Source organism: Mya arenaria, chromosome 15 (genome assembly GCF_026914265.1).
Source record: "Mya arenaria isolate MELC-2E11 chromosome 15, ASM2691426v1".
Lineage (NCBI taxonomy): Eukaryota > Metazoa > Mollusca > Bivalvia > Myida > Myidae > Mya > Mya arenaria.
Genome location: NC_069136.1, coordinates 30,373,918 through 30,399,321, shown reverse-complemented (window position 1 = coordinate 30,399,321; position 25,404 = coordinate 30,373,918). Strand labels below are relative to the sequence as shown.

General features: G+C 35.2%; 2 protein-coding genes across 7 annotated transcripts; one reads left to right on the top strand and one right to left on the bottom strand.

Moving 5' to 3' along the window:
- Positions 1-1,050: 1,050 nt before the first annotated feature.
- On the bottom strand, positions 1,051-5,333 carry LOC128220247 (aldo-keto reductase family 1 member A1-like). Of its 5 annotated transcripts, none has more exons than XM_052928568.1 (3): positions 4,763-5,333; positions 3,785-3,924; positions 1,051-3,381 (listed from the first exon to the last, which is right to left on the bottom strand). In XM_052928568.1, exons 2-3 carry the CDS (start codon positions 3,910-3,912, stop codon positions 2,529-2,531), a joined length of 981 nt encoding a protein of 326 aa, XP_052784528.1. In that variant the 5' UTR covers positions 3,913-3,924; positions 4,763-5,333; the 3' UTR covers positions 1,051-2,528. The 5 variants fall into 5 exon arrangements, with proteins under 5 accessions (XP_052784528.1, XP_052784527.1, XP_052784526.1 ...); XM_052928567.1 differs by lacking the exon at positions 4,763-5,333 and adding an exon at positions 4,554-4,691; XM_052928566.1 differs by lacking the exon at positions 4,763-5,333 and adding an exon at positions 4,522-4,575.
- Positions 4,505-24,680, top strand: LOC128220244 (alanine--tRNA ligase, cytoplasmic-like). Of its 2 annotated transcripts, none has more exons than XM_052928560.1 (23): positions 4,505-4,619; positions 8,135-8,376; positions 8,895-9,083; positions 9,399-9,544; positions 10,220-10,411; positions 11,108-11,252; positions 11,661-11,806; positions 12,172-12,280; positions 12,817-12,855; positions 13,759-13,870; positions 14,630-14,766; positions 15,400-15,526; positions 15,993-16,156; positions 16,839-16,955; positions 17,588-17,728; positions 17,918-18,064; positions 18,523-18,605; positions 19,791-19,899; positions 20,380-20,493; positions 21,167-21,286; positions 22,157-22,231; positions 22,718-22,813; positions 23,635-24,680. In XM_052928560.1, coding segments are annotated over exons 1-23 (2,940 nt in total). In that variant the 5' UTR covers positions 4,505-4,618; the 3' UTR covers positions 23,824-24,680. The 2 variants fall into 2 exon arrangements, with proteins under 2 accessions (XP_052784520.1, XP_052784521.1); XM_052928561.1 differs by lacking the exon at positions 4,505-4,619 and adding an exon at positions 4,632-4,851.
- Positions 24,681-25,404: the final 724 nt, after the last annotated feature.

The following is a 25,404-nucleotide window of genomic DNA, read 5'->3' as shown; positions in this document are numbered from 1 at the left end:
TATAGACATTCTGCCGCATTGGTTTGTGAACATTGAGGCAAATGAAGAAAGTCGAAGAGTTATTTTTAGAGCTATAGAAATTGATATACTAGTATGCCCAAAAATACACCGAGGCAGCTGCCTCAGTGTAGCTACGGCACTGTGAATGTTCTTGAGTTTTTGTGTGGACAGGGCCCAAAGATCTATTCTATTCTAATTGATGTCATTTAGCAGAAACCATTTTTCTATTATTCATTCTATTTTTAGTGACATCAAGGTTAACTTATCAAAGCAATTGCAGCTATTGTTTACTCAAGCTTCATACATAACTTGTTTCATCACCTCCTGCCAATTCTTACAAGTTATGGAGCTGAAACTATTTTCAGAAGCAGCAACCTTGACCTTGATCCCATTGACTCCAATGAATGTCTTTACATAAGCTTGGTATATTTCAAGTTTCAACACTAGGTTATTCTCAGTTCAGGTTTTTAAGCGAAATCGACCCTACCCAAAAAAGCAATTAACTCAACATAAGCTTCTACACAAGAAGTTTAATCAATATATATATTATATGTAACTGAAGGTTTTCAGCGAAACCATATTTCTATTTTTAGAAACAGCGACCTTCACCATTACCCCATCAACCCACAAAATCCCAAAGTACATCTTAAAATAAGCTTGGTTTGCTGTATACATAGTTTCATCCATGATACAAGTACATCAATTCTAAAGTAATTGAGAAGATATGATATTTCAGTGTTTAGTAATAGTGATCTTAACCTTGACCCTTCCAGCTTCTGACCCAAAAAACATGTGTCTTCCTAAGCCACCTTAAAACCAAATTTCATCACTCTCCATCAAATGCTCAAAGTCATAAGGCAGTAACCATTTTTATAAATAAATGACCTGTTATCACATAAGCTACCTACATTGTATATAACATGTTTCTTGTCGTCCATCAATGCTAACTAATCTTATTGAGCGGAAATCATCTGTTTGATGCCCAACAGCGAACCCTCATCTAATAATCAGGATTTTTCCATAAATAAATACATAAATAAAACACAACGCTCTTATGCAATTTTTATTGCTTATCTATGATTTTTAAGTTATGTATATACTGACCATCAAGTCTTGTAAACATGAGGCATGAACATTATGAATGGTACATGTATTCAGGGTTCTCAATAAGAACAGGCCGGCAACCTAAACTGGACGGTTTAAATGACTTAAATGTCGCCTCAAATTTTCTAAAAAACATTTTTTCCAAAAAGCACTTTTCTTCAACCAGTAGCTTGTCAGTTACTTTTGTATTTGGTACAGTTCAACCAAAACTTATTGAGAATCCTTTGTTTTGTATATTAAAAAAATTGGAAGTAACTTGTATAAAACATTAATATATACATGTAGGTAATGAACGAATAAATGCCACTTTAAAAATCAATTAAAATTAAAATGCATACTATAAATCTAATAAATGTAGAATGTATCAGACACCTTAAATGTATGTAGACACAAGCATGGAACATTCACTAGTCTATTATTGCACAATGAGTGTGATGTAATTAATAAAAAAAAAGGCATCAGGATTTAACACTTTCAAACTTGCTTGACTGGCTTGCATGATTTTGTTTGCATACCGGTAATCGTTTTGGGTTGCCCACAGGCTATCCATTGTGCCGATTGTTCAGAATCATTTTTAACTTTTCAAGGTGAACTATTTCTATTCACCTGTGGGTGCTGAATGCTCGTCTGATTTTATCCTTTAACATACATGTACATTTGATAGTGAACAGGTATTGCAAAGTTTGAAAGTGATAGCTTTGATAGTTTGCAGGTAAGTGACCCAAGCACCAAACTTCAAAATACTAAAATATCCCCTATCTTTCCAAATGTGTGACTCAAAAACCCATTTGATATATTGAAGTGCATGACCCATTTATTGTCTGTGAATCTTTTTTAAAATAAAGCCAACAAAAATCCAATTCTCAAAATCAACCAAAATCCATCAAAATTCATGTTTTTAGCCAAAGAAAAACAGGTGAGACTCTGGTACAATGTGAAGAAGGGCATTAGATGAACAAGTTCCCCAAGTTTCAAAGTGATAGCTTTGATAGTTTCCATGTAAGTGACCTAAATGCAAAACTTAACCAACGCCTCCGACGATGACATAATGTTAAACCCAAATAAGCAGAGACATGACCTAGAGAAATAAAAATTTGAAATTTAAAAACGTAGTTAACTTTTAAACAGAGTTCTGAACAATCAATGTGTAATGGATCTGTTGGACAATGAATATGTATTCATTGAATACCTTTTTTTCAACAGTATTTAGTGATTTACACATTTAAGTTCAGTACCATATTCTAACACCCTTAACATTTGTGTCATGATAGTCTTAAGTAAAAACAAAGGGAGATAAAGAAATGCTAAAAGCTTATTGCACATTGGACTGGATAAAACAGCACCACAAAATTTGTCAAGATGGATGATTTATAAATGCAAACTAAATAGAATTTGTTTCAACTTTGTGTTAAATGCAGTTGACACTAGTATGGCTCCCCAGGCTTTGGAAAATCAGGATGGTTTTGGAAAGTTGTAAATACAAAGAACTTCACATTTCTGTCCAAATTCTTCAATTTTGACATATCTTCATGGTCCAGTGTAAAATCAACAACTTTCAAATTGTCCTCTAACCTATCAAAATTTGAAGTCTTCACCAACACAGCCATGTTTTGTTCTAACAAGAACCGTAACAATACAAGAGCTGATGAGACATTGTATTTCTGGGCAACTTCTAAAACAGTCCTGTCTCCCAATAGAATCTCAAACTTATTCTCCGGTATAACATGTCTTTCTGGCCTTGTAGGTGCTCCCAATGGGCTATAGGCTGTTATGGCATTTAAACCACTTTCTCCTAGAAATTTTCTTAGCACATTTTGTTGATAATATGCGTGACATTCAAACTGAACATTATGTGGTTTTGTTTTTGCAGTTACAAAAATCTTCTCCATTTGGTTCTGAGTGAAGTTTGATATTCCTATAGATTTGGTCAAGCCCTCTTTAACAAGATTTTCCATTGCATTCCATGTTTGGACAATGTCATATCTCGCATACTCCAATGTTCCATTTTTCAATTGAGGGCGTAAATTACCATCACCCCTATTCGCCAATCCCCATGGACTATGGATAAGAAACAAGTCAACATGTCGGAGTTTCAGCTTTTCCAAAGACTCTTGCAGGCTTGGACGGACATCACGAGGATGTAAGGAGATGTTAGACAATTTAGTAGTTACAAAGAGGTCATTACGTCGACAAATCTTGTGTTTCTCGACTGCATGCAGGCCAGCCCCAACATCTTGTTCATTTTCATACACTTGTGCTGTGTCTATATGTCTGTATCTGAATAAAAATATTAAAGTGTTTGTATTACCACAAATAGCTTTTATTATATTGATTGGAATGCTCTAAGAACACAATCACAGCATGCAGATGCAGGATGTGAGAAGACTTTTATGATAATCATAACCACTACCTTCACTTTTCATTGTTATAATAAATGATTTATGAAACAATAAATTGTTCAGTGTAAGAAAAATACAAACATGTATATATGTATGTGTATACAGCTAAATGATGCTGATACATCAGATAATGACAAAATATGCACTATGTCCATAATGTTCTAAAAACATTTTGTTCTCACATTATTGTTGAATGCTTTCAAGATTCCAATCATGTTTTACAGTACATCAGATTTTGATTTTGTCTCCTAGATTAAAATGACAAGATTATATGTTTATACCCAAGTGTCACAGCTCTATGGACAATCTCCTTGCACAGGTCTTCACGTATCTGGTATGTTCCTATTCCAAGTCTTGGCATCAAATACCCATTCCCGAGAATAAGAGGCTTCAAAACTCTTAATGACATCTTTGTGTTGAACTGAAATGTATTATGTATTTTTACCCTGTGTCATGGCCCATAGTAGGAGCGAACAAGATTGCAAAACAATTACACCACAAATAAAAAAAATCGGTCCAAGAATCTTACTTCTCAGTTGTGATAGAGGGATCATATTTAATCTAATAATCATCCATGTGCGCTAGCCACAATAATGCGTGTTTAGGGAACTTTCTTTACATTTGGATATATATATTCATTTTGTTCCCTAAACGCCACAAGTCGTCTATTCAATATCAATGTAAAATATATTCTTCAACTGTTACTCCACAATACTAAACACTTCAATTATAAATAAAAACATAAAAGTTACACTTTAATTATTTTAGCCAATACCTATTACTAATTACAGTTTTTAATTAAACACAAATTATTGGTTTAATTTAGATTAACGTCTGTCAATAAAGCATCGCCATTTTGAAACCATCTATAGCAGTTGCCCGTTATCTTTCCGCTCAATATACTTGGCGCTGGGATCTGCCATTCTTGGCTAGGAAAACAACAAGTGGGATATAGACGCGTAGAGTTGCCATATAAAAAATCGTCAAAGACTCTGAAGCGGCTGATTATATGGACTACCGTGTGCGCAAAACATTAGTGATAATCCTTGCCTCTGTTTATGAATATATGTCCAGTGTCAGTACAGTAATAAGGTCAAAGAAAGTACTAGTTTTACAGTAAGATATTTAAATTATCAGTTAATTTAATGATCATCAGCAATTTCATAAAAACATGAAATTATATTCTGGTTGTAATATTTATAATATTGAACTAGAAACGCCTTGAAATAGTACATAGAAACAGTCAGAATATATTCTACCCCATTTGACGGTGCAACAGTAAATTGTTATGACAAGACGTCAACGGTTTGAATCTTTGTAAAACAATCTTTACGTCTCACATTAAAAGGTATATAGAGGTTTTCACGCTTTTTGTTAATATCAATTTGCACTTGCTATCTTTAAAAGCATGCTCGTATGAAAGGTAGTTTATTTCTAAGTGTTGTATTCGGATACTAATTTTCGGATACATATTGCATTTCAGGTTACATACTACTATTTTATATCGACAAAAAAAAAAGACAAACTTCAGGGGGCTGTTTCAATAAAGATCTTTTTCATTACTTTGCGTCATATTTGAGCATTGTAATGAACAAGAAGTTGAGAAAATAAAATTAGATAAATGTCGTTCAATTTGTGAAATTACAACTAAAATCTTTCTTTAATATGCCATTTCTAGCTTTATGACAACCTAGTCCACCTAAATGGCACTTGGCATTTAGTTAAGTAATCATCTTAAATACATGGGCAGGCCATGCAAGTTTTTGCAAGTACTTAAGGTACAATTTTAGTACACAGTAGCCGACCAATTCAATTTAGTTGAATATTATCTATCTTTTGGACGACATGTTTTCTGTTATACATTTTTGGTAAATGTAGTATTTATCTGCAGCTTGAATGTATACACAGTGACCTGCAGGTAATTGACATAGGATACTTAGGGCTATAATTTCAACTCATTCATACCCTACTAGTGAGCATTTTCACCATTCCTTCAAAGATTGTTAAAATTGAGAAAATTACTGTGCATTTTAACAATATATTTCTCATTTTTATGCCCCCGAAGGTGGGCATATTAAAATCGCACGTCCGTCCGTCCGACTCAATAACTCAGAATATTATGGACAGATTTTAAAATAACTTGCCACATGTGTTTGGCATACCAAGACGACGTGTCATGTGCAAGAACCGTGTCCATACCTCTCAGGTCAAGGTCACACTTCGGTGTTGATTCCCAATGGAATGCTGCATATAAGGACATAGGGTATAGGTTGTCGTGTCCGGGCTGTAACTTTCTCTTGTATGGACAGATTTTAAAATAACTTGCCACATGTGTTAAGCATACCAAGAAGACGTGTCGCGTGCAAGAACCGTGTCCCTTCCTCTAAGGTCAAGGTCACACTTAGTGTTTATTCACAATGGCATGCTGCATATAAGGACATAGAGTATGGGTTGTCGTGTCCGGGCTGTAACTTTCCCTTGTATGGACAGATTTTAAAATAACTTGCCACATGTGTTCGGCATACCAAGATGACGTGTCACGTGCAAGAACCGTGTCCCTACCTCTAAGGTCAAGGTCACACTTAGGTGTTTATTCACAATGGAATGCTGCATATAATGACATAGAGTATAGGTTGTCGTGTCCGGGCTGTAACTTTCCCTTGTATGGACAGATTATAAAATAACTTGCCACATGTGTTCGGCATATCAAGACGACGTGTCGCGTGCAAGAACCGTGTCCCTACCTCCAAGGTTAAGGTCACACTTAGTGTTTATTCACAATAGAATGCTGCATATAATGACATAGAGTATAGATTGTTGTGTCCGGGCTGTAACTTTTCCTAGTATGGACAGATTTTAAAATAACTTGCCACATGTGTTTGGCTTACCAAGACGACATGTCGCGTGCAAGATCCGTGTCCCTATTTCTTAGGTCAATGTTACACTTAGTGTTTATTCACAATGGAATGCTGCATATAACGACATAGAGTATAGGTTGTCGTGTCCGGGCTCTAACTTTCCCTTGTATGGACAGATTATAAAATAACTTGGCACATGTGTTTGAATTACCAAGACGATGTGTCGGGTGCAAGACACGTGTCCCTACCTCTTAGGTCAAGGTCACACTTAGTGTTTATTCACAATGGAATGCTGCATATAAGGGCATAGAGTATAGGTTGTCGTGTCCGGGCTGTAACTTTCCCTTGTATGGACAGATTTTAAAATAACTTGCCACATGTGTTCGGCATACCAAGATGACGTGTCACGTGCAAGAACCGTGTCCCTACCTCTAAGGTCAAGGTCACACTTAGGTGTTTATTCACAATGGAATGCTGCATATAATGACATAGAGTATAGGTTGTCGTGTCCGGGCTGTAACTTTCCCTTGTATGGACAGATTATAAAATAACTTGCCACATGTGTTCGGCATATCAAGACGACGTGTCGCGTGCAAGAACCGTGTCCCTACCTCCAAGGTTAAGGTCACACTTAGTGTTTATTCACAATAGAATGCTGCATATAATGACATAGAGTATAGATTGTTGTGTCCGGGCTGTAACTTTTCCTAGTATGGACAGATTTTAAAATAACTTGCCACATGTGTTTGGCTTACCAAGACGACATGTCGCGTGCAAGATCCGTGTCCCTATTTCTTAGGTCAATGTTACACTTAGTGTTTATTCACAATGGAATGCTGCATATAACGACATAGAGTATAGGTTGTCGTGTCCGGGCTCTAACTTTCCCTTGTATGGACAGATTATAAAATAACTTGGCACATGTGTTTGAATTACCAAGACGATGTGTCGGGTGCAAGACACGTGTCCCTACCTCTTAGGTCAAGGTCACACTTAGTGTTTATTCACAATGGAATGCTGCATATAAGGGCATAGAGTATAGGTTGTCGTGTCCGGGCTGTAACTTTCCCTTGTATGGAAAGATTTTAAAATAACTTGCCACATGTGTTCAACATACCAAGACAACTTGTCGCGTGCAAGAACCGTGACCCTACCTCTAAGGTCAAGGTCACACTTAGGTGTTTATTCACAATGGAATGCTGCATATAATGACATAGAGTATAGATTGTTATGTCCGGGCTGTAACTTTTTCTTGTATGGACAGATTTTAAAATTACTTGCCACATGTGTTCGACATACCAAGACGACGTGTCACGTGCAACACCCGTGTCCCTACCTCTAAGGTGAAAGATACACTTTGTGTTTATTCACAATGGAATGCTGAATATGAGGACATAAGAATGTAGGTTGTCAAGTATGGGTGGTATTTTTTTTATGTTCAAAGGCAATTTAAAATAACTTGCCATATGTATTTGTTTGATCTTTAACTTTTCATGTACTGACCTTGTTCATAGGTCAATGTCACATTCGGGGGCATTCGTCACATATTGTGACAGCTCTTGTTTTTGTGTTACATTAAAAATAATAATGTATATCGAACAACTCATAAGACGTCTTTAGAACATAGATCATAATGAATAATTATGTAGATTAATTACGTATTCTTATCTTTATAGCCTATGATGAATTATTTGATAATTTGCAAAATACAAAATGTATTTATAACGGGTTGCCTACTGTATCTAACTAAATGAAATATTCTTACATCTACAGTGTTGCTTCCTTACACTATGTTCCACCATAGCATATGCCAAACATGCTTGAAGAAGATAACTAGCATCACTCTCCGCAGATATAGTGTCAAAACTAACAACACCAAGTGGAAGTCGAAAAATGTTAGGCAAGCATTTTTGGACTTTTTCTGTCAGAAGCATGATCACCAGTTTGTGAAATCTTCTTCTGTCATACCAGGCAAAGGAGAGGGAACATATTTCACTAATGCAGGGATGAATCAGGTATTTGTTAAAAAAATATGTACATTGTACATTTTTCAATTCTGCACCATAGTAGTGAATTGTTTAGGTAGTGTCCAATCCCTCAGTTGGAAGAGTGCCATGCTAGTTTTTATTTTGGTCTTGAGTTCGAGCCCCACAAGGCAAGAGTGCCTGGATTGGTACTAGGCAGTTAATGGGGGAGGAGTGCAGTGTGTGTATGTGTGTGAGTGTGTGTATGAACCAGCCGTCTGGTTAGCTCAGCTGTGCTAGTGCTTCTGTGGTCGTAGGCTCCAATCATTAGAAAATTTACCCATAACTATTATTTATAATATGATTAAGTAGTGTTACTCTTTCTATTGACTAGAATGTATTTCATGGATATTCTCAATATATATTTTACCTACAGCATCTTGACATCTATTGACTTTAGGTGAGCTTCGATCAAAAGGACTCCCCCAAGTCCTGCCTAAACAGTGTGGCTATTTCTATTAGTTTTAGTTTCATATTTACTATGGCTGCATGGATCTTGTTGTTTACAGTTTAAGCCAATTTTCCTTGGAGCAACCCAGGACCACTCTGAGCTTCAAGCATACAAGAGAGTAGCCAACAGTCAGAAGTGTGTACGGGTCGGGGGCAAACACAATGACCTGGACGATGTTGGCAGAGATTACACACATCACACTTTCTTTGAAATGCTTGGCAGCTGGTCTTTTGGGGATTATTTCAAGGTGAGACTCACACTCCAAAAAGTCTACATGTACTGTTCTCTGTATCCCTCAATAAGGAAGTAAGATACATTGTATATATATTTAATAGTGATAATGTAACAAATAATTGTTACTCATAATTCAATAAATATATATCTGGAATAGCAGCAGGGGGGCAGATGTTAGTCATACAAGCAGATTACAACTAGGGTGAATCTTTTTAGAGACTACTATATACATAGACTTTTTGATATATTATTTACAGTTACTCATCACTTGTTATTCCAAGAAATCAATTATTATAAAAATTACACATTTGTACAAATGTATTTTCAGCAAGAGGCATGCAGCATGGCCCTGAACCTGCTGGTGGGTGTGTATGGACTACCCTTGGAAAGACTCTACTTTACCTACTTTGGTGGGGACCCCAGTCAGGAACTCAAGCCTGACCTGGAGTGCAGGGAGATCTGGAGAGAACTTGGGTGGGGTGGTCTTGAATCATATGGAAATTAAGTTTTGATTGCTCTAATATGCTTGTTTGAATTTTTTAATGAAAAGTTGAGGAATTGTCATTCTTTTTGGTGTCAGTGGTATTGGCTTCATGTAACATGTTTTAACTGGCCATGACTTAAAGACAAGATTCACATGGGACATATTTTAGTACATAATTACCAGTGACAATGAGTGTATGTGTATCAAGGGCCATAACTCTGGCTTTATTAATTGTCAAGATATGTCCCTTCATTGTCTGAGAGAAACAGAGAAGCATTGGTATGTACTTGCATGGTTGATATATTTTTTCAGCTTTAGCTTATAAGAATCAGGGTTGTCTACGTTATATAGGATGTATTATGTTTTTATGTAGCAGTAATTAATATGACTAGAAAATTGAAATAGCGAGGGAGGGATTTGGTAAGCGCAACATGTTATTGCTTACAAAGTTGGCTTTGTAAGTCCCTTTTACCAAAAATTAACTGGTATAAACTAAACTCTTATCATAAATATTTTAGTAGTTAAGGTGTTGATGCATCAAACCCATCTTCCATAGAGTTTAGTTGATTTTTATTTATTGCTGCGTGTCATAAACATGTACAATATATACAAATAAACATGAGCTTTGCATTCCGCCATAATGATGAAGATATTGCACTTTTCAGTGTCCCAGAGGCTCACATTCTACCATATGGAATGGAGGACAACTTCTGGGACATGGGTGATACTGGCCCCTGTGGTCCTTGCACAGAGATACACTATGACCATTTAGGGAGCCGTGATGCTGGTATTCTAGTCAACACAGGCTTACAGGAGGTTGTAGAGATATGGAACATTGTCTTCATGCAGTATAATAGGTGCGATTTTTGGGTTTGAGCACAAGTGTCATTTGTCTTTTTGCAATTAACATATTTATCATCCATTGATTGCCATAAGGGCCTAATAGCAGGCTTTTTAGCCTTTTGAGGTTGCCTGCATTGCAGACATATAGGGATTACTTTGTCAGATGTTATCATACCCTTGGTATCACTTTTTCATTTCCAATCTTTTGTTGTAAAGTCTTGGTATACCCATTGGTAAGTAGATGAATCTGATGATTTTCAGGTCAGTATATCAAAAGTCATGTTGATGAAGACCTTTTCCAAAAAAAAGATTTTCACTCCCGAAAAAATGATTTGCTGAATTCTAGTATTAAATGCTTACTACTATCAACGATATGATCTTTTTGTTTTGTTAAGTTTGAAAAAAATTGAGCATAAAGATGGATTAATCTGTGTTTGGCACCCTGTTTGCCTCACTCCATCTTAAATTATATTTTAACTTAAACCTCAATGGTGAAAGTAACTTGGTGACTGTCCGCCTCTCACCAAAGAGCTCCTGGGTTAGAGCCCACCAACGGAAAGTTCTCATGGCCTATCAAAGAAGATACCTGGACTGGTGGTTTCTACTCAGGATATTAACTCAAAAGGGATTCATGTATCAGATTACTGCCGTCTTCACAACATAGCTATATTAATCAGTATATACTCAACTTCTGTATTACTGTTTTACAGGCTTGGAGCCGGTCACCTTGTACCATTGCCAAGCCATCATGTAGACACTGGTATGGGCCTCGAGAGAATATGTGCAGTCCTGCAGGGAACCAGATCTAACTACAACACTGATCTCTTCCTGCCAATATTTGATGCCATACACAAGGTACAGGAATGCAATCAAATCCTTTATAACTGACTGAAACAGCAGGCTGGCTCATAGTCAAACATAAAAGTAAAATATACTGATATATTTGAAGGTATTTTTGGCGTTGAGAAATTGCAAGTTAGGTAATTTCATGTCTTGATTTCAGCTAAATTAAGAGCAAAAATATAAATTACCTTACAAAATCTTTGAGTATTATTCAGTCATTTATTGTTCATGTAAGTAATCAGCAAGCAATAAACCTGGAATGATATCAATGTTGTATTGGGTCACTGGACATCAATATTTAACATAAAAAGTCATTATTGTTAATCTAGCTTTCAATGAACTTGCTACTCGTCAGATTCCTAAAACCTTCAGACTACTTCACAACTTATTCTAGAACATCAAAGTATATTTTTTATCCAGGAGACTGGTATAGGTGAATATGGTGACAAAGTTGGCAGTGCAGACACTCATGGACTGGACACTGCGTACAGGATTATAGCTGACCACACTCGTATGGCCACTGTATGTGTCAGTGATGGACTGCTTCCTGGAAGGCTTGACCTACAGTACGAGTTTTTTACTTTTGGAAGGGAATTGATTTTATTCTTGCCTTTTTTCCCAGCGATACCAAAAAAGTTCAGGTTTTGTTGCAAAATTCCTTCATTTTTTTATTTGTCTGTTTTTAGAAGAAAAGGTATAAGGTATAAGCATGGCTGCATACAACACTTGACCATATCTGATTATCTCTAAATCCATGAAAGATATTCAAATGAAATGTACGCATGTTGCCATAGATTATGCATGTTCGTACAGCATATTTTTATGCCCCTTTTTTCAACCAAACAGACTGTTTGCATTCCCTCTGCAGTTCTCACAATCATAACTGGGAAATTCTCAGTTTTATAACAATAGATATTCTCTTTTATTGCAGGAACCGGCTGCGTATGGTGTTAGACCGGGCCCTGCACCAGTGTCACCAGGTGTTGAGAGTGGAACCAGGGCTGCTCCCAAAACTTGTACAGCCAATCATTGACTCTCTGGTAAGCACTGAACATGTCAATGACTTTCAGGGAATTGCAATCATGGACTGTGATAAACTGTTGATTTCATCAATATGTATTATCTCGACTTATCATACTTTGGCTCTCGTACTGTAGTCCAAGTAAAATCATCCATGTGCAAACAGGTTTTCAATATTTAAGCTTGTTAATTCCATATTAATGAAAAAAATATATAACAAACTTTTCTATTTGAATGAGAGATTCTCGCGAGATATAAAAGTTATTGTGTTATAATTGTACATTCCAATGTCTTCAACAGTCTCTACAAGTGGTCATACTTAATAGGTTTTATATGTTGATCTTTATTTGATAAGATTGAGGTAAGTAAGTTTGAATGAGCACAAAAGAAATGACAGATATGTCAACAATGAATTCAGTCAAAGGAGCACGATTCTAAGCTCATCTTAACATTTTTAGCAAATTGAAATCAATCCCCAACTGAAGAAAGCGTGAAATATTGTATTCACTTTATACTTGGGTGTTGTGATGTAAAGTTTGAATGTTTTGCCTTACAGGGGGACCCCTTCCCTGAGGTGAGCCAGCATGCCTCAAAGGTGAGTTGTACAGATTTACAGGGAGTTTTTGCATTCGATGTTTAACTTGTATAAGACAAAATATTTGAAAAGTTATTTGATGATGTAATGTTATGAAATCAAAGAAAGAAACATTTATGAAAAAATGTGTATACTCTGTGCATATTTCATTGCTCGTTGCATAGTCACCCCACTTGACATTAAATATAATGGTTGAGTCCCTATATCTGAATTCTTTTGTTTTTCACTTTTATCTCTGCGAGTTTGCGAGTTTTAGTCGTTGTTAGTTAAAATTACTTAAAGAAAACATCTTTAAAGTTTGCAGTAAAAGGGAAGCAACTCTGAACATAATCAGTTTAGTTATTGTGAAAAGTTACTTCCTTCTTCGAAAATCTTACAATATTTGTTGAATTGCTATTAAAAAATGCTATCATGTTTAAATAAAGATTTATAGCTCAAGTGATAATTCAATCGTCAATTAATTAAAATAACGGGATAATTCAAAAGTTTGCTGTTTGCTAAAAAGGGAAATAAGTAGGCAACGCAGATCTATTAGTGCAATAATAGTTATTATTTGTTAATAGTACAAAGAAGGGCCTCAAAGATGTGCACACACACTATGATGCCATTCCCCCACATGCTACATTCAAACATTTTTGCTGGTTAGTGCAAAATGAATGGAATTATTTAGGTAAATACTCGACAACACAAAATCAAATTTCAACAAGCGTTTCTGAAGCAGACATCTATTTTGCTCTAGTTCATCAAATTATTGATCATGGTAAACAAGAGCATGTTTTAACAGGTATTCGGTATTTGGGTACTCTACAGATAATAAATATAGGAAGATACCATTTAGGGCCCTGATCACATCCAGTTGCTGCTCTTGTTGAAGCTAATTTTGTTTATTTTACATATATGCAGACACAAGAAATACTGATGGAAGCAGAAGACAGGTACCTGCTGATGTACAGTGATGGAAGGAAAAACTTTGAGAAGTTGATGAGGAAAAATCCAGAATTGAAGTCAGTAAATGGTAATAAATAGCTAGATACATTTGAATAAATATTATATACATTTATTTACAGTAATTTCTATTTATATGTGATATTTATTGTAGATTGTTAAAAATTTGCAAAGCTCTTGATTTTGGCCAATTTTGTAAGTCTGAAAATTGGCAACACCATTATTGAAATATTGACAAAAATGAATAAATTAGTATCTCATATGTTTTCAAACTGCAACCAAAATATTGTGAAATATAGCCAACTTAAGTAGCACCGGTTTTGACATTCTGTTATGGATGATTCTCACAGGTGTGTAGGTAGAATAAGTAGTATTAAACTGATGGACTCATACCTGTACATTGTGTATATGATGCTTAATATTGTATCTGACTCATTACTTTTCTAAAATTGACTCTATATTTAGCTCATCTGTTGTTTTTTTACAAACTAATCCAGGCATTGTGATAGACTTGGAGTTGTTATAGTCATTTGGTGTGTTCATTGTCTGCATGCCTATTGAGCTTGAGCCAAAAGAATTGATTTTAAGCAGCTGAAAATGTTAAAATGAGTCAAGGATAAACTTAATTTAGTGTCAGATATGGACCAACAAATGATCTATCATTGAGATTTCATGGTAAAACCTGCTAAGGGCTTGTCGTCTAAGAAACTATAAGGTGATGTTTTTTTCAAGGCACTTTGTTTGACTTGTCCTGCTGTATGTAGGTTTCAAAATTGTAACCTGACATAATCAATTTGGAAAGGCTTTTCTATATTTGTATATTAATCAGGTGAAACATTGTGGCGATTGAGAGATGGCTGGTTTGGACATCCTATGTCCCCCTACTATATAGAGATACTGGCCTCACAGTTTGGGCTTTCAATAGCCAGAAATGATATGGAGGATCTCAGCTCTGCCGGACAACAGGTATTGTAACTAATAATTTGATTGCTGTAGATTGCCTTCAAATATTGAGATTTTTGTGTGTTAACTTTTTATTTTGAACAAATTTATTTCCATGGTGCTTCAAAGAAGCATACAAAAGGTTCAACTCTGTTAATAATTTAAATATATATATGTTTACAACCAGTGTTAAGGAAGTTCTTACCACTTGATATTTACCAGGCTAGTTTGCACTATATTATATGAGAGTGTGGGGTATTGCTGTGTGTGTGCGTGTGTGTGGTGGTATCTAGGTTTGTCACCACAATAATATACGAGCATTTGTTATTGTGCTGACTGTATGTGTGTGTGTGGTGGTCAAACCTGAACACTAGAGGAAACTCACTTAGTCAACTTGGTGACCACCAACCAAATGCACATACACATGACTTCTTTGACAACCAGATTGTGTTATTCGCCATAAGAGCCTGTTTGTTTAGTAAACTGGTATTACTTATTGCAGCTCAATCCTGACAAAAGCAAAATCATGCCTGTGACCATTTCTGGGTAGAAACCAGTACTGGTGTCCACGTTGAGATACCATGAGAAAGTTTTTCTGGTGGGGATCAAACCCATAATCTCTTTACCATAAGGCCACCTATGAAATGTTTGTTCCAGGTGCCTATAGAAGCTGAGGTACAATATCCGTGTTTCACTGCCGAGTTATTGAATGAACTGTCTAGCCGGGAGGTCCCTCCAACAGATGATGATTTGAAATATGTCCCTGCAATCCTGAAGTTTAATGGTACTAATCTCATTTTGTGTTATATCCTTTGCATATATATAATTTGTGTGTGCATAACCATTAACTGCCTGAACATCAAGCTTGTGTCATGTCTGGGATGAAAGATGGGTATTTTTGTACCTAAAGAGAGGCAATTAATTAGTAATCATAATATCCACTTATCTGTCAATTAATCTGGACATTTTTTTTCTAACAATAATTAACACAATGTCTGAGCTGTGATTCATGTCATGGCCCTAATTGCTCTCGATTTTGAAGAACACATTGAAGAATTGTAGAGCACTGTTGTTTGTGATTTACTGTTAAAAATGATGGTCGGTTTAAAAGCTCAACAAGTTGCAAGTTATATAAAATTCAATAGTTTTAGAATTTTAGACTTAAAATAAGATATTATGTTGGTATTAAGATTGTCTTATCTTATGAAAAATAAAATAAAAGATTGTCTTATCTTTACTTGATTTATTAGAGTTCCCCACTGTAACTAGCACTATAAGCTGTCTAGTGGATGATGGGAACAAACTATCAGAGAGGGTTAATGTTGGAGATCGGGTTGGTGTGATTGTGGGAAAGACACAGTTTTATGCAGAGAAAGGAGGGCAAGTTGGTGATGTAGGCTTTATTACATCTGAGGTAAGAACCAGGAGTTGTATTCACAAAGTATTTTAAGAGATGATTTCTTTTGTGCAAAATTGACTTTTTTTATTTGATCAAGCAGCTAATTCATTTACTTAAATGATATAAGACACATGTAATGCATTAAGATGGTAATATTTTTTAAAACATTTTCTGAAATACTGAATATTATCCTGTTTGTGCCTTAAAGGGCATGTTGGCCTTTACTCAGTAAGTCTACCTCCATAGTTGATGGCCCCTTGCTGCTTGCACTGAGAGTAGGTGTACTGCATAATCATTGGCCAACATAAAGACACTGCTTGGAAAGCAATTCAGTTATTCTTCGAGTGCCAGCACATGCACAGGGCATGTGACTCACTTGAATCTCAAGATATAACTGTATATTTCCTGCAGCCTATTGAACCTTGACTGTCACAGCGGCTTTTTAGTGGGTGTGGCTTTAAATTGGGATGCCTTTCCTTCTTCACAAATTGATAATGCGTTGAAACAATCCATGTCATTAATCAAGGTTTTTATAGCAGTAGGGGTAAATTACCCCTTAACCCTTTAAAGTTTAAAAACTGTCATACTGATCAGTAATGGATCTTTATTGACATGATATTACACAGTTGGAGTACCTTTTTAATGAACATAAAAAGCCTTTTTATAAATAATAAATAAGTTTTATGTTACGTTTCAGACAGGTGAAATAGAGGTCAAGGACACACAGTGCAGTCAAGGTCACATTCTTCATGTTGGCATTGTAACAAGAGGTCACATGGAGAAAGGTCAAGAGCTTAAACTAGATATTGACCCAGTAAGTGAAGTATCTATGCTTATAATATGTAAGTTCTATGTTCACTGTATTCGGATGCACTATGAGGCACAATTTAGTGTCTATATTTGTATGTTTATCATATAAATGGTGTTAGTCTTCTCTTGATAAATTTGGTGGAATTAAAGGTACAACACAACTGTAAGGAACATTCATAAAGCTATGACTTGTGTTTTATCAAATGTTCAGATGCTGTAAATTAGATCTGGCAGGTATTTGCAAATTAAAGATAATTCATAGTCTACCAGACAGATTTTCTTCCTTTCAGAATGGAGAAAAACGTGATCATCAATAGACATGTCAGAATTCAACTATAAATTCTAAATTGCCCAAATGTTTTGCAATGTCATTAAAGAACCCTACCTCAGATTACAGCTCATATATATTATAAGCTCATCCGTTGTTTTCCACATAAAGATTTTTATATGGAAGTTAGCACAAGTGTTTCCAAAGGTAATACTCACATGCATAGCAAGGTGCATTACTTTTGCTGTAATAATTATCTGTAATGCCACTTGTTTGACTGAAAAAAGATGAGCATTGACACTCACTCCTTGGCACTATTGTTTTTATTATGCAAACTAAAACAAATCTGCTTTGTGACGTTTTTCCAGGATCACCGTGTAGGCTGTATGAGGAATCACACTGCAACCCATCTGCTGAATGCAGCATTACATCATGTCCTGGGCTCGGAGGTCAAACAGAGGGGATCTCATGTATCACCGGGGAAACTTACATTTGACTTCTCATGTTCGGTATGACATTCAATATATTTTTCTGTTAACCAGTTTATTGTAAATAGTGTGTGTTTTATTTCCATGGCTCTGGATTGCGGTCCCAGATGGTCATACACTATATTGTTATCATAAAATTGATTTTAAAGTATGTGATTCATAAATTTTATTGTACTTCATCCAATCCAATTTGCTTTGATTTTGCTGCAGGTAGATGTAAATATAGACGACATATATCGGATAGAGAGCATGGTCTGGTCCTGGCTTGGCAAGGGTGACCGTATTGTGGTGGAAAGGGAGTTAACTCCCCTAAAACATGCTCTTCAATTGGAAGGAATTGTCTACCTTGAGAATGCTGTATGTCGGATTATGTATCGTCATGCATTTATAAAACAAAATGAGATTGCCAAGTGGGCTTTTTTTGTCCGATATATATCATTATGTGAGTATTAATTATACCCCTTCTTCTGTGAAGTGGGGGATTTATAGGAATAACATGCATCATCAATTACGTCTGATTTAGCAGAAGTGACGATCATAGTATGAGGATGTGTTGTGCACAAAATCTGTGTCACTGCCTTCATGGCCAAGATCATAGTAACTTTCTTATATTTTGCTATATAAGCCTTATTGATGATGGTTTGTCTCTAGTCCATATCTTTATCATAGGTCAGATTTAAAATTAGTTGCCATTTCATCCCATTCAGTGATAGCTATAGTTTTTCCCAGTGTTTCAACGAAAATGTAGAAAGTTTTCATTTCTTTGGCCTATGGTATGTCAGTTATTGTGGTTAAAGTGGAATTCATGTTTACAGGTATACCCTGACCATGTGTATGTAGTGACTGTGAGGGATCCTGGCACTCAGCAGGTCATCTCCAGGGAACTGTGTGGTGGCACGTAAGTATGCTGCATACATTATACTCACTTTCTACTTCAGTTGGCATGTAAGTCATGGCAAGTGGATTAGCTTACGCCTTGAGTTGGCAAGTAAGTAACGGCAAGTGAATTGGCTTACGCCTTGAGTTGGCAAGTAAGTAACGGCAAGTGAATTAGCTTACGCCTTGAGTTGGCAAGTAAGTAATGGCAAGTGTATTAGCTTATGCCTTGAGTTGGCAAGTAAGTAACGGCAAGTGTATTAGCTTACGCCTTGAGTTGGCAAGTAAGTAACAGCTAGTGTATTAGCTTACGCCTTAAGTTGGCAAGTAAGTAACGGCAAGTGTATTAGCTTATGTCTTGAGTTGGCAAGTAAGTAACGGCAAGTGTATTAGCTTATGCCTTGAGTTGGCAAGTAAGTAACGGCAAGTGTATTAGCTTATGCCTTGAGTTGGCAAGTAAGTAATGGCAAGTGTATTAGCTTATGCCTTGAGTTGGCAAGTGTATTAGCTTATGCCTTGAGTTGGCACATTCGTAATGACAAGTGTATCTGCTTGCGCCTTGAGTTGGCAAGTAGGTAACGGCATGTGTATTAGCTTATGCCTTGAGTTGGCAAGTAAGAAATGGCAAGTGTATTAGCTTGAGCCTCGAGTTGGCAAGTAAGTAATGACAAGTGGATTAGCTTACGCCTTGAGTTGGCACGTAAGTAAAGGCAAGTATTAGCTTATGCCTTGAGTTGGCAAGTAAGTAACAGCATGTGTATTTGCTTACAACTTGAGTTGGCACATAAGTAATGGCAAGTGTATTTGCTTACAGCTTGAGTTGGCACATAAGTAATAGCAAGTGTATTTGCTTACAGCTTGAGTTGGCACGTAAGTAATGGCAAGTGTATTTGCTTACAGCTTTAGTTGGCACATAAGAAACGGCAAGTGTATTAGCTTCAGCTGACATATAGGCACAAGAGTACCAAGCACATAATCACTGACGTCTTAAGTCCGTACCAAATTAAGTTGATTTCTTCACATAAATTCAATGAGGGTTTTAACTGATGTAAATAAAGGATAAATTTGACAAGTATTTTTTTTTTATTTCTCACTGTTTTTATCCATGTTTTTCAGTATTTTACTAGCATTTTTGGTGTAGCATACTTCTTACATCGTTTGCATGTTGTACCTTAGTAAGGCTAAAGGTGATCTTTTCTGTTCAAAGGCATGTTACAAATAGCGAGGAGATAGAAGATTTCTGCATCACCAGTCTAACGGGTCATACCAGCGCAGTCAAGTCTGTGGTTTGTCTTACTGGGAGACATGCTGTAAAGGTTAGGCCATAATAAATTTGTTCTATGTTTCAAGAGCCTCAGGTTTTAATATCTGTTTTTTTTATTCAACCTCTTTCAGTCACACATAGAAGGTGCTAAATAATGTAAGCCTTAATAGCTTACTTGATAATGCTGCTAACTGCAAATTACTCAAAATATTGCAACATTACTAAAGTCTAAACCACAAACTTTTGTCAATTACATTTACTTAAAAAATCATCAAAATGAAACTTTGAAAATTGATGCAATTTCAAGAGATTATTCAATGCCCATTTCACCAGATGGAAATATAAAGCCTACATTCTACAAAATATAGTATCACCCAAACCATGCATTACCAAAAACAATGTGAAGCAAGCATTTTATGGAATTTAAATAGACATATATTTGACTAATACTTGGTATCATTGGTCGACAAATTGGTGCATACAGTAAAGGAGGATATTCTCTGACCATTTGTAATTTGTTTTATTATTTTAGGCGAAACACAAAGCTGTTCAGACTGAACAAATGTACAAAGACCTCATAACTGAGTTGAAGAGTAACGAGGTGAATTTGGATAAATGCCTTCAACTTCAAAAGGAAATTAACGCAGTGAGTTACTTATTGTCTTTACTTCACTAACATGACGCGGATTGAAGCCTTTCACCGCCTGATTATTTGTATAAGGTTGTTTGTCAGAGGAGTTCAAAGTATTCAATTTATTTATGAAACCTTGTCATATCATCTATTGGCAAAAGATAATCTCTTCATAGATCAGCTGTTCATTTGAGATTTTTTTTAACCTGGATGATTCATTTTTATAAGATAACTTGTATATTTAAATTATAATTTTGAGAGGCGTAAACAATTTTCTTCAATTATCTTATAACAATAGATTGCAATGTTTCATGATATATGATAGTGCAATACAGGCTCCGCATATTGCAATATATGGCAATATGGTATATTGTTGTAGCCTTACTCAATACTGGTTTACATCCAGGAAACTTGTTCCTGGTGATAGTGCTTTATACCAGATATGTTTAAGAGGCTAGAGGTCTATTTGAAATATGATAATAGGAGCTAAGGTGGTGTACCCAGGCCCCCATGTATCTCACACAATCTCATCTCCTCTGCAACGACCCCATTGAAAATAAGTACATCAGACTCATATGCTATCGTAGATCACAGCATCTAAATAATATTCCTCCATTACATTGCAAAAATGTATTTTGATTTTACACTGAAGCAAACAACTATCCTCTATTTGTTTGATGTATTCCAGGTTCTAGGCAGGGCAGTTCTACCAAAGTTGGTCAAGGATGATCTCAAACAGAAGATGGACTCACTGGGCACGGACATCAACACTCTGATTAATAAACATGCGTTCATGATCCTAGAGAAGGTACGAGACATTTATTCATGATGTTCATTGTTGTATTTATCAGAAATATTAGGTTTACTCTAGTCTTTAATGCACAATCATTTTGCTTGAACTGCACAGCATTATGATATCATTGTTAGTTAATGCGCTCCGTTTGAACAATCATGACATCATTTGACGAATATTAAATGATATTTGGAATATCAGTCATTCCTTTTACAGGAGATAATGCAAAAACAGACTTCTCTCTTCAATTTTACCAGAAAGTTATTAACAATTATTCTAAGTTTAAAACTAGATGCAAAAATATGTAAATGTAAAGATTGATTCTTATTTTGTATGGTTGGGATTTTGCAAATCTATGAACAAATTCTAAGCTCCAAACCTAACATGTTAATGGGCATGTATTATGCAACATTGTTGTTCAAGAATCCTTGAAAAGCTGACAATCATGTGTAAAGAACATTATTACAATGTTTAAGATATGTTATGTACAGTTTGTAATTAACCTAGTTCTATTTAGGAAGTGTTAACTTTTTAATTTATTATCAACAATTTTTCAGGCCACATGGCACCAAAGGATTGATATTATAATGGTCAATGGCCATTCAAATATAATTTGCTTTCTCATATATTGGATTCCAGGCCCCCATTTCCCGAAACCTCTTCAGTCCCTTATAACAGGATTCAGCTTAGCCCACCATTTTGTTTTGGTTATATTTTTATAGAATATTTAATCTTAAAAGATTTTTCAATTAAAAAGGAAATTTTCTTCGTGAAAAAACCCCAGTAAATTAATATAATTATATTATGACATTTTTGACTGAAACAAACATAATGACATAATTATAGCCAGGTATTGTATAAATGATCACCATATTGATCTTACAGGAGTTAACACGAAGAATGGATGAGCCCGGAAGTGATATAATAGTTCATTCATTCACAGTCAAGGTTCTGCCAAAGGTAAGATTTCCTTCATCAGTAAATTATTATTATTAATTCATGATTGATAAATAAATCATCCATGATTTGTTGAAAAGCAATTTTCATAGACTAAATTAAATGCAAAATTGATCTGTCTATTTAAAGATCGGAAACTTGAAAAATCACTTTAAAAATGTCAAACTAAACTGTCTGTTTCAAGACTGAAAACAGTTTAGCATATGATATTATAACATATCATGCGGTATCATGTAAGTTATTTACTTATTTATTAGCTGTAAAATATGCAGTTCCCCAATCGCTTCGGTCAATATGGATTTTTTAGCCAACATGAAAACACATTTCACAGTTGATAAGTAAATAATATTAATAAGTAATTTCTACCAATACCATATTTCAGAAGTGGTACAATATATCAATTTGTCAAAATACAAATAAAATGAGAGTTCTTGATAGTAATACATATTTTTATTCACCTTTGTATTTTATATTATTTTTGTTATCTAGTTGAATAAGATGATGAAGAAACTGTCAGTGAGGCGGCCGTTGATCCTCGTTGTACAAGCCACCAACAACACCAATGCTTATGTGTGTGTACCAAAGGTAGGAATGTGGATATTTAATGTACTTCAATCAAGTGATAAGGACTGGTATTTATTAAATATCTGCTCAAGACATTTCCTATCGTAAGTCACTTTCTCACTGATCATCATGATAAAATTACTGGATAGTTCCTAAGATACTTCACTTCCTTTGTTTAAACAACTTGAACATGTCCTTTAATTTGCCTGAGAAATAAACAATATAAAGACTAAGGTAGGAAATTCTTGTCACTTGAGATGTTTCATGAATACTCCCGGCCCCAATATTAAAAAAAATACTCAAGTCAAATCTCAAACTCATTTTACGACATAAACAAATTAGGATTTAAAATCTTGCATGTTTTAACTATTTTAGAACAAAAATGTATACTCAAAGAAGGTGTTGATAAAAACATTGTCAATATTTCAAAGAAAACTTCTTCTAGAGCCAAAAATATACACGAGTAATTGTTAAAAAACAATTGAGACATACCATTACAAAAAAAGATACATTTCATGCAGTAGAATATTTTTTCTTTGGAATGTTCCCCAAAGTTATTTATCAACATATTCTATGATGGAATGCTTTTTTTAAAGGTGAAAAAGATGTACTAGTTTTAATAATTTTTGAGTAAAACGAGTTGAATTTGTGATTGAGATTTGACTTGTCATAGTATTTTTGTGATATTGGGGCAGACTCTCATAATCTTCATGTGAAAATCTTTAAAAAAAAAATAAAAAAAGACAAATTATTATCTAGATTTTTATTGCACTAGATGATATGAGTACCTATGATATTTTTTATGTATAATTACCTATGTAAGTGGTGATTTACTATTTCAGCACTCACCCATCACCAGTGATACGCTTGTACAAGAACTGTGCAAGATGGTGCAAGGGCAGGTTACTCAACAAGAGGAAAACTACACCGTAATTACCGTCAAGGGCGATAACTTTGACATGTTTCTAGAGGCAGCTAATCGTGTACAGGCAAACTACATCACAGAGAAGACAAGTGCCACCAAAAATTAAACATGGGAACATATAAGTGTGTTTAAACATATAAGTGTGTTTTGAATTTGTGATTTGGCCGTAGAAAAATACTTATGAGATGTTAATCCCTGACTAGCCCAATCTTAAATCTTAGGTTCCTGATCAAATTCCAGCTTTGCAAAGAAGTATTTTTTACAATTAGGAAGAATAAAGCACCTTACACACTAACATCTGTATGAGTATCTAAGAATGATTTTTTGGGGGCCTGAAAAGTTGAGTTTGTACATACTTAAAAGTTATGTGTTAATTCATATACACATACTGTGATACATTCATTTGTTTTACTCTTACATTAAAAGTTAAGAAATTCTTTTTGTTTAATGCATTTCTGTGTCGCTTTTAGGAAATATGTTACTAAACAAATGGCAAAATATTCATCAATCTGGCAGATGATTGGAAATTGCAGTATTTAGTTAATTGCTCATATAGATTGAATTTATAATTCAGTTTGAAAGCATATAATATCAAAGCTGAAATAGTTAAAAAATTATGTACATGTTTGTTTATAATGCTTCATGGGGCTGTTTCATAAAGTATCCTTGCGACAGGTTCACACAATTGAAAATGTCTCCTTACAGATTACTGCTTCTAGGCTTCTATATGCAACAGCTTCATGGTATAGATAGAGCTGACTGGAGATCAACACACAGTATGATACTCACGTAGTGAAAATCTTATATCATTGTTATTTTTTTTGTACTTTTCATCATTATATTGCATCAAGAACATTTGGCATTATTACTTATATGGCAGTTCAATTTTAAATATTTTATTATATATGTTGCGTCATAATGCAGTTGATGGTTGCTATCAAAAAAAGATAATAAAAGTTTTATATTTAAGTGGGTTTTTTTCTCTATAATTAGTTATAAAGAACACAAAGATTTAAACTTGAATAAGTGAAAAACGGTATTGTTATGTGCCTTTGCATGATAAAGGATAACAAGAAAGGTAAATTCGGGGATGACGGATAATATTGAAGGTCAAAAGGGGGATAAATTATCACAAAGAAGGTCAACATGGGGATAAAGGATAAAAAGGAAGGTCAAAATGGGGATAAAGGATAACGATGTTGGCCGAAATGGGGATAAAGGGTAACAAAGCAGGTCAAAATGGGGATGAAGGATAACAAGGAAGGCCAAAATGGGGATGAAAGATTACAAGGAAAGCCAAAATGGGGATGAAGGATAACAAGGAAGGCCAAAATGGGGATGAAGGATAACACTGCAGGTCAAAATGGGGATGAAGGAATAACAAGAAAAGTTAAAAAGGGGATGAAGGATAACAAGGAAGGCCAAAATGGGGATGAAGGATAACAAGGAAGGCCAAAATGGGGATGAAGGATAACAAGGAAGGCCAAAATGGGGATGAAGGATAACAAGGAAGGCCAAAATGGGGATGAAGGATAACAAGGAAGGCAAAAATAGGTATAAAGGATAACAAGGAAGGCCAAAATGGAGATGGAGGATAACTAGGAAGTCGAAATTGGGGATAAAGGATAACAAAAAAAGCCAAAATAAGGATAAAAGATAACAATGAAGGCCAAAATGGGGATACAGG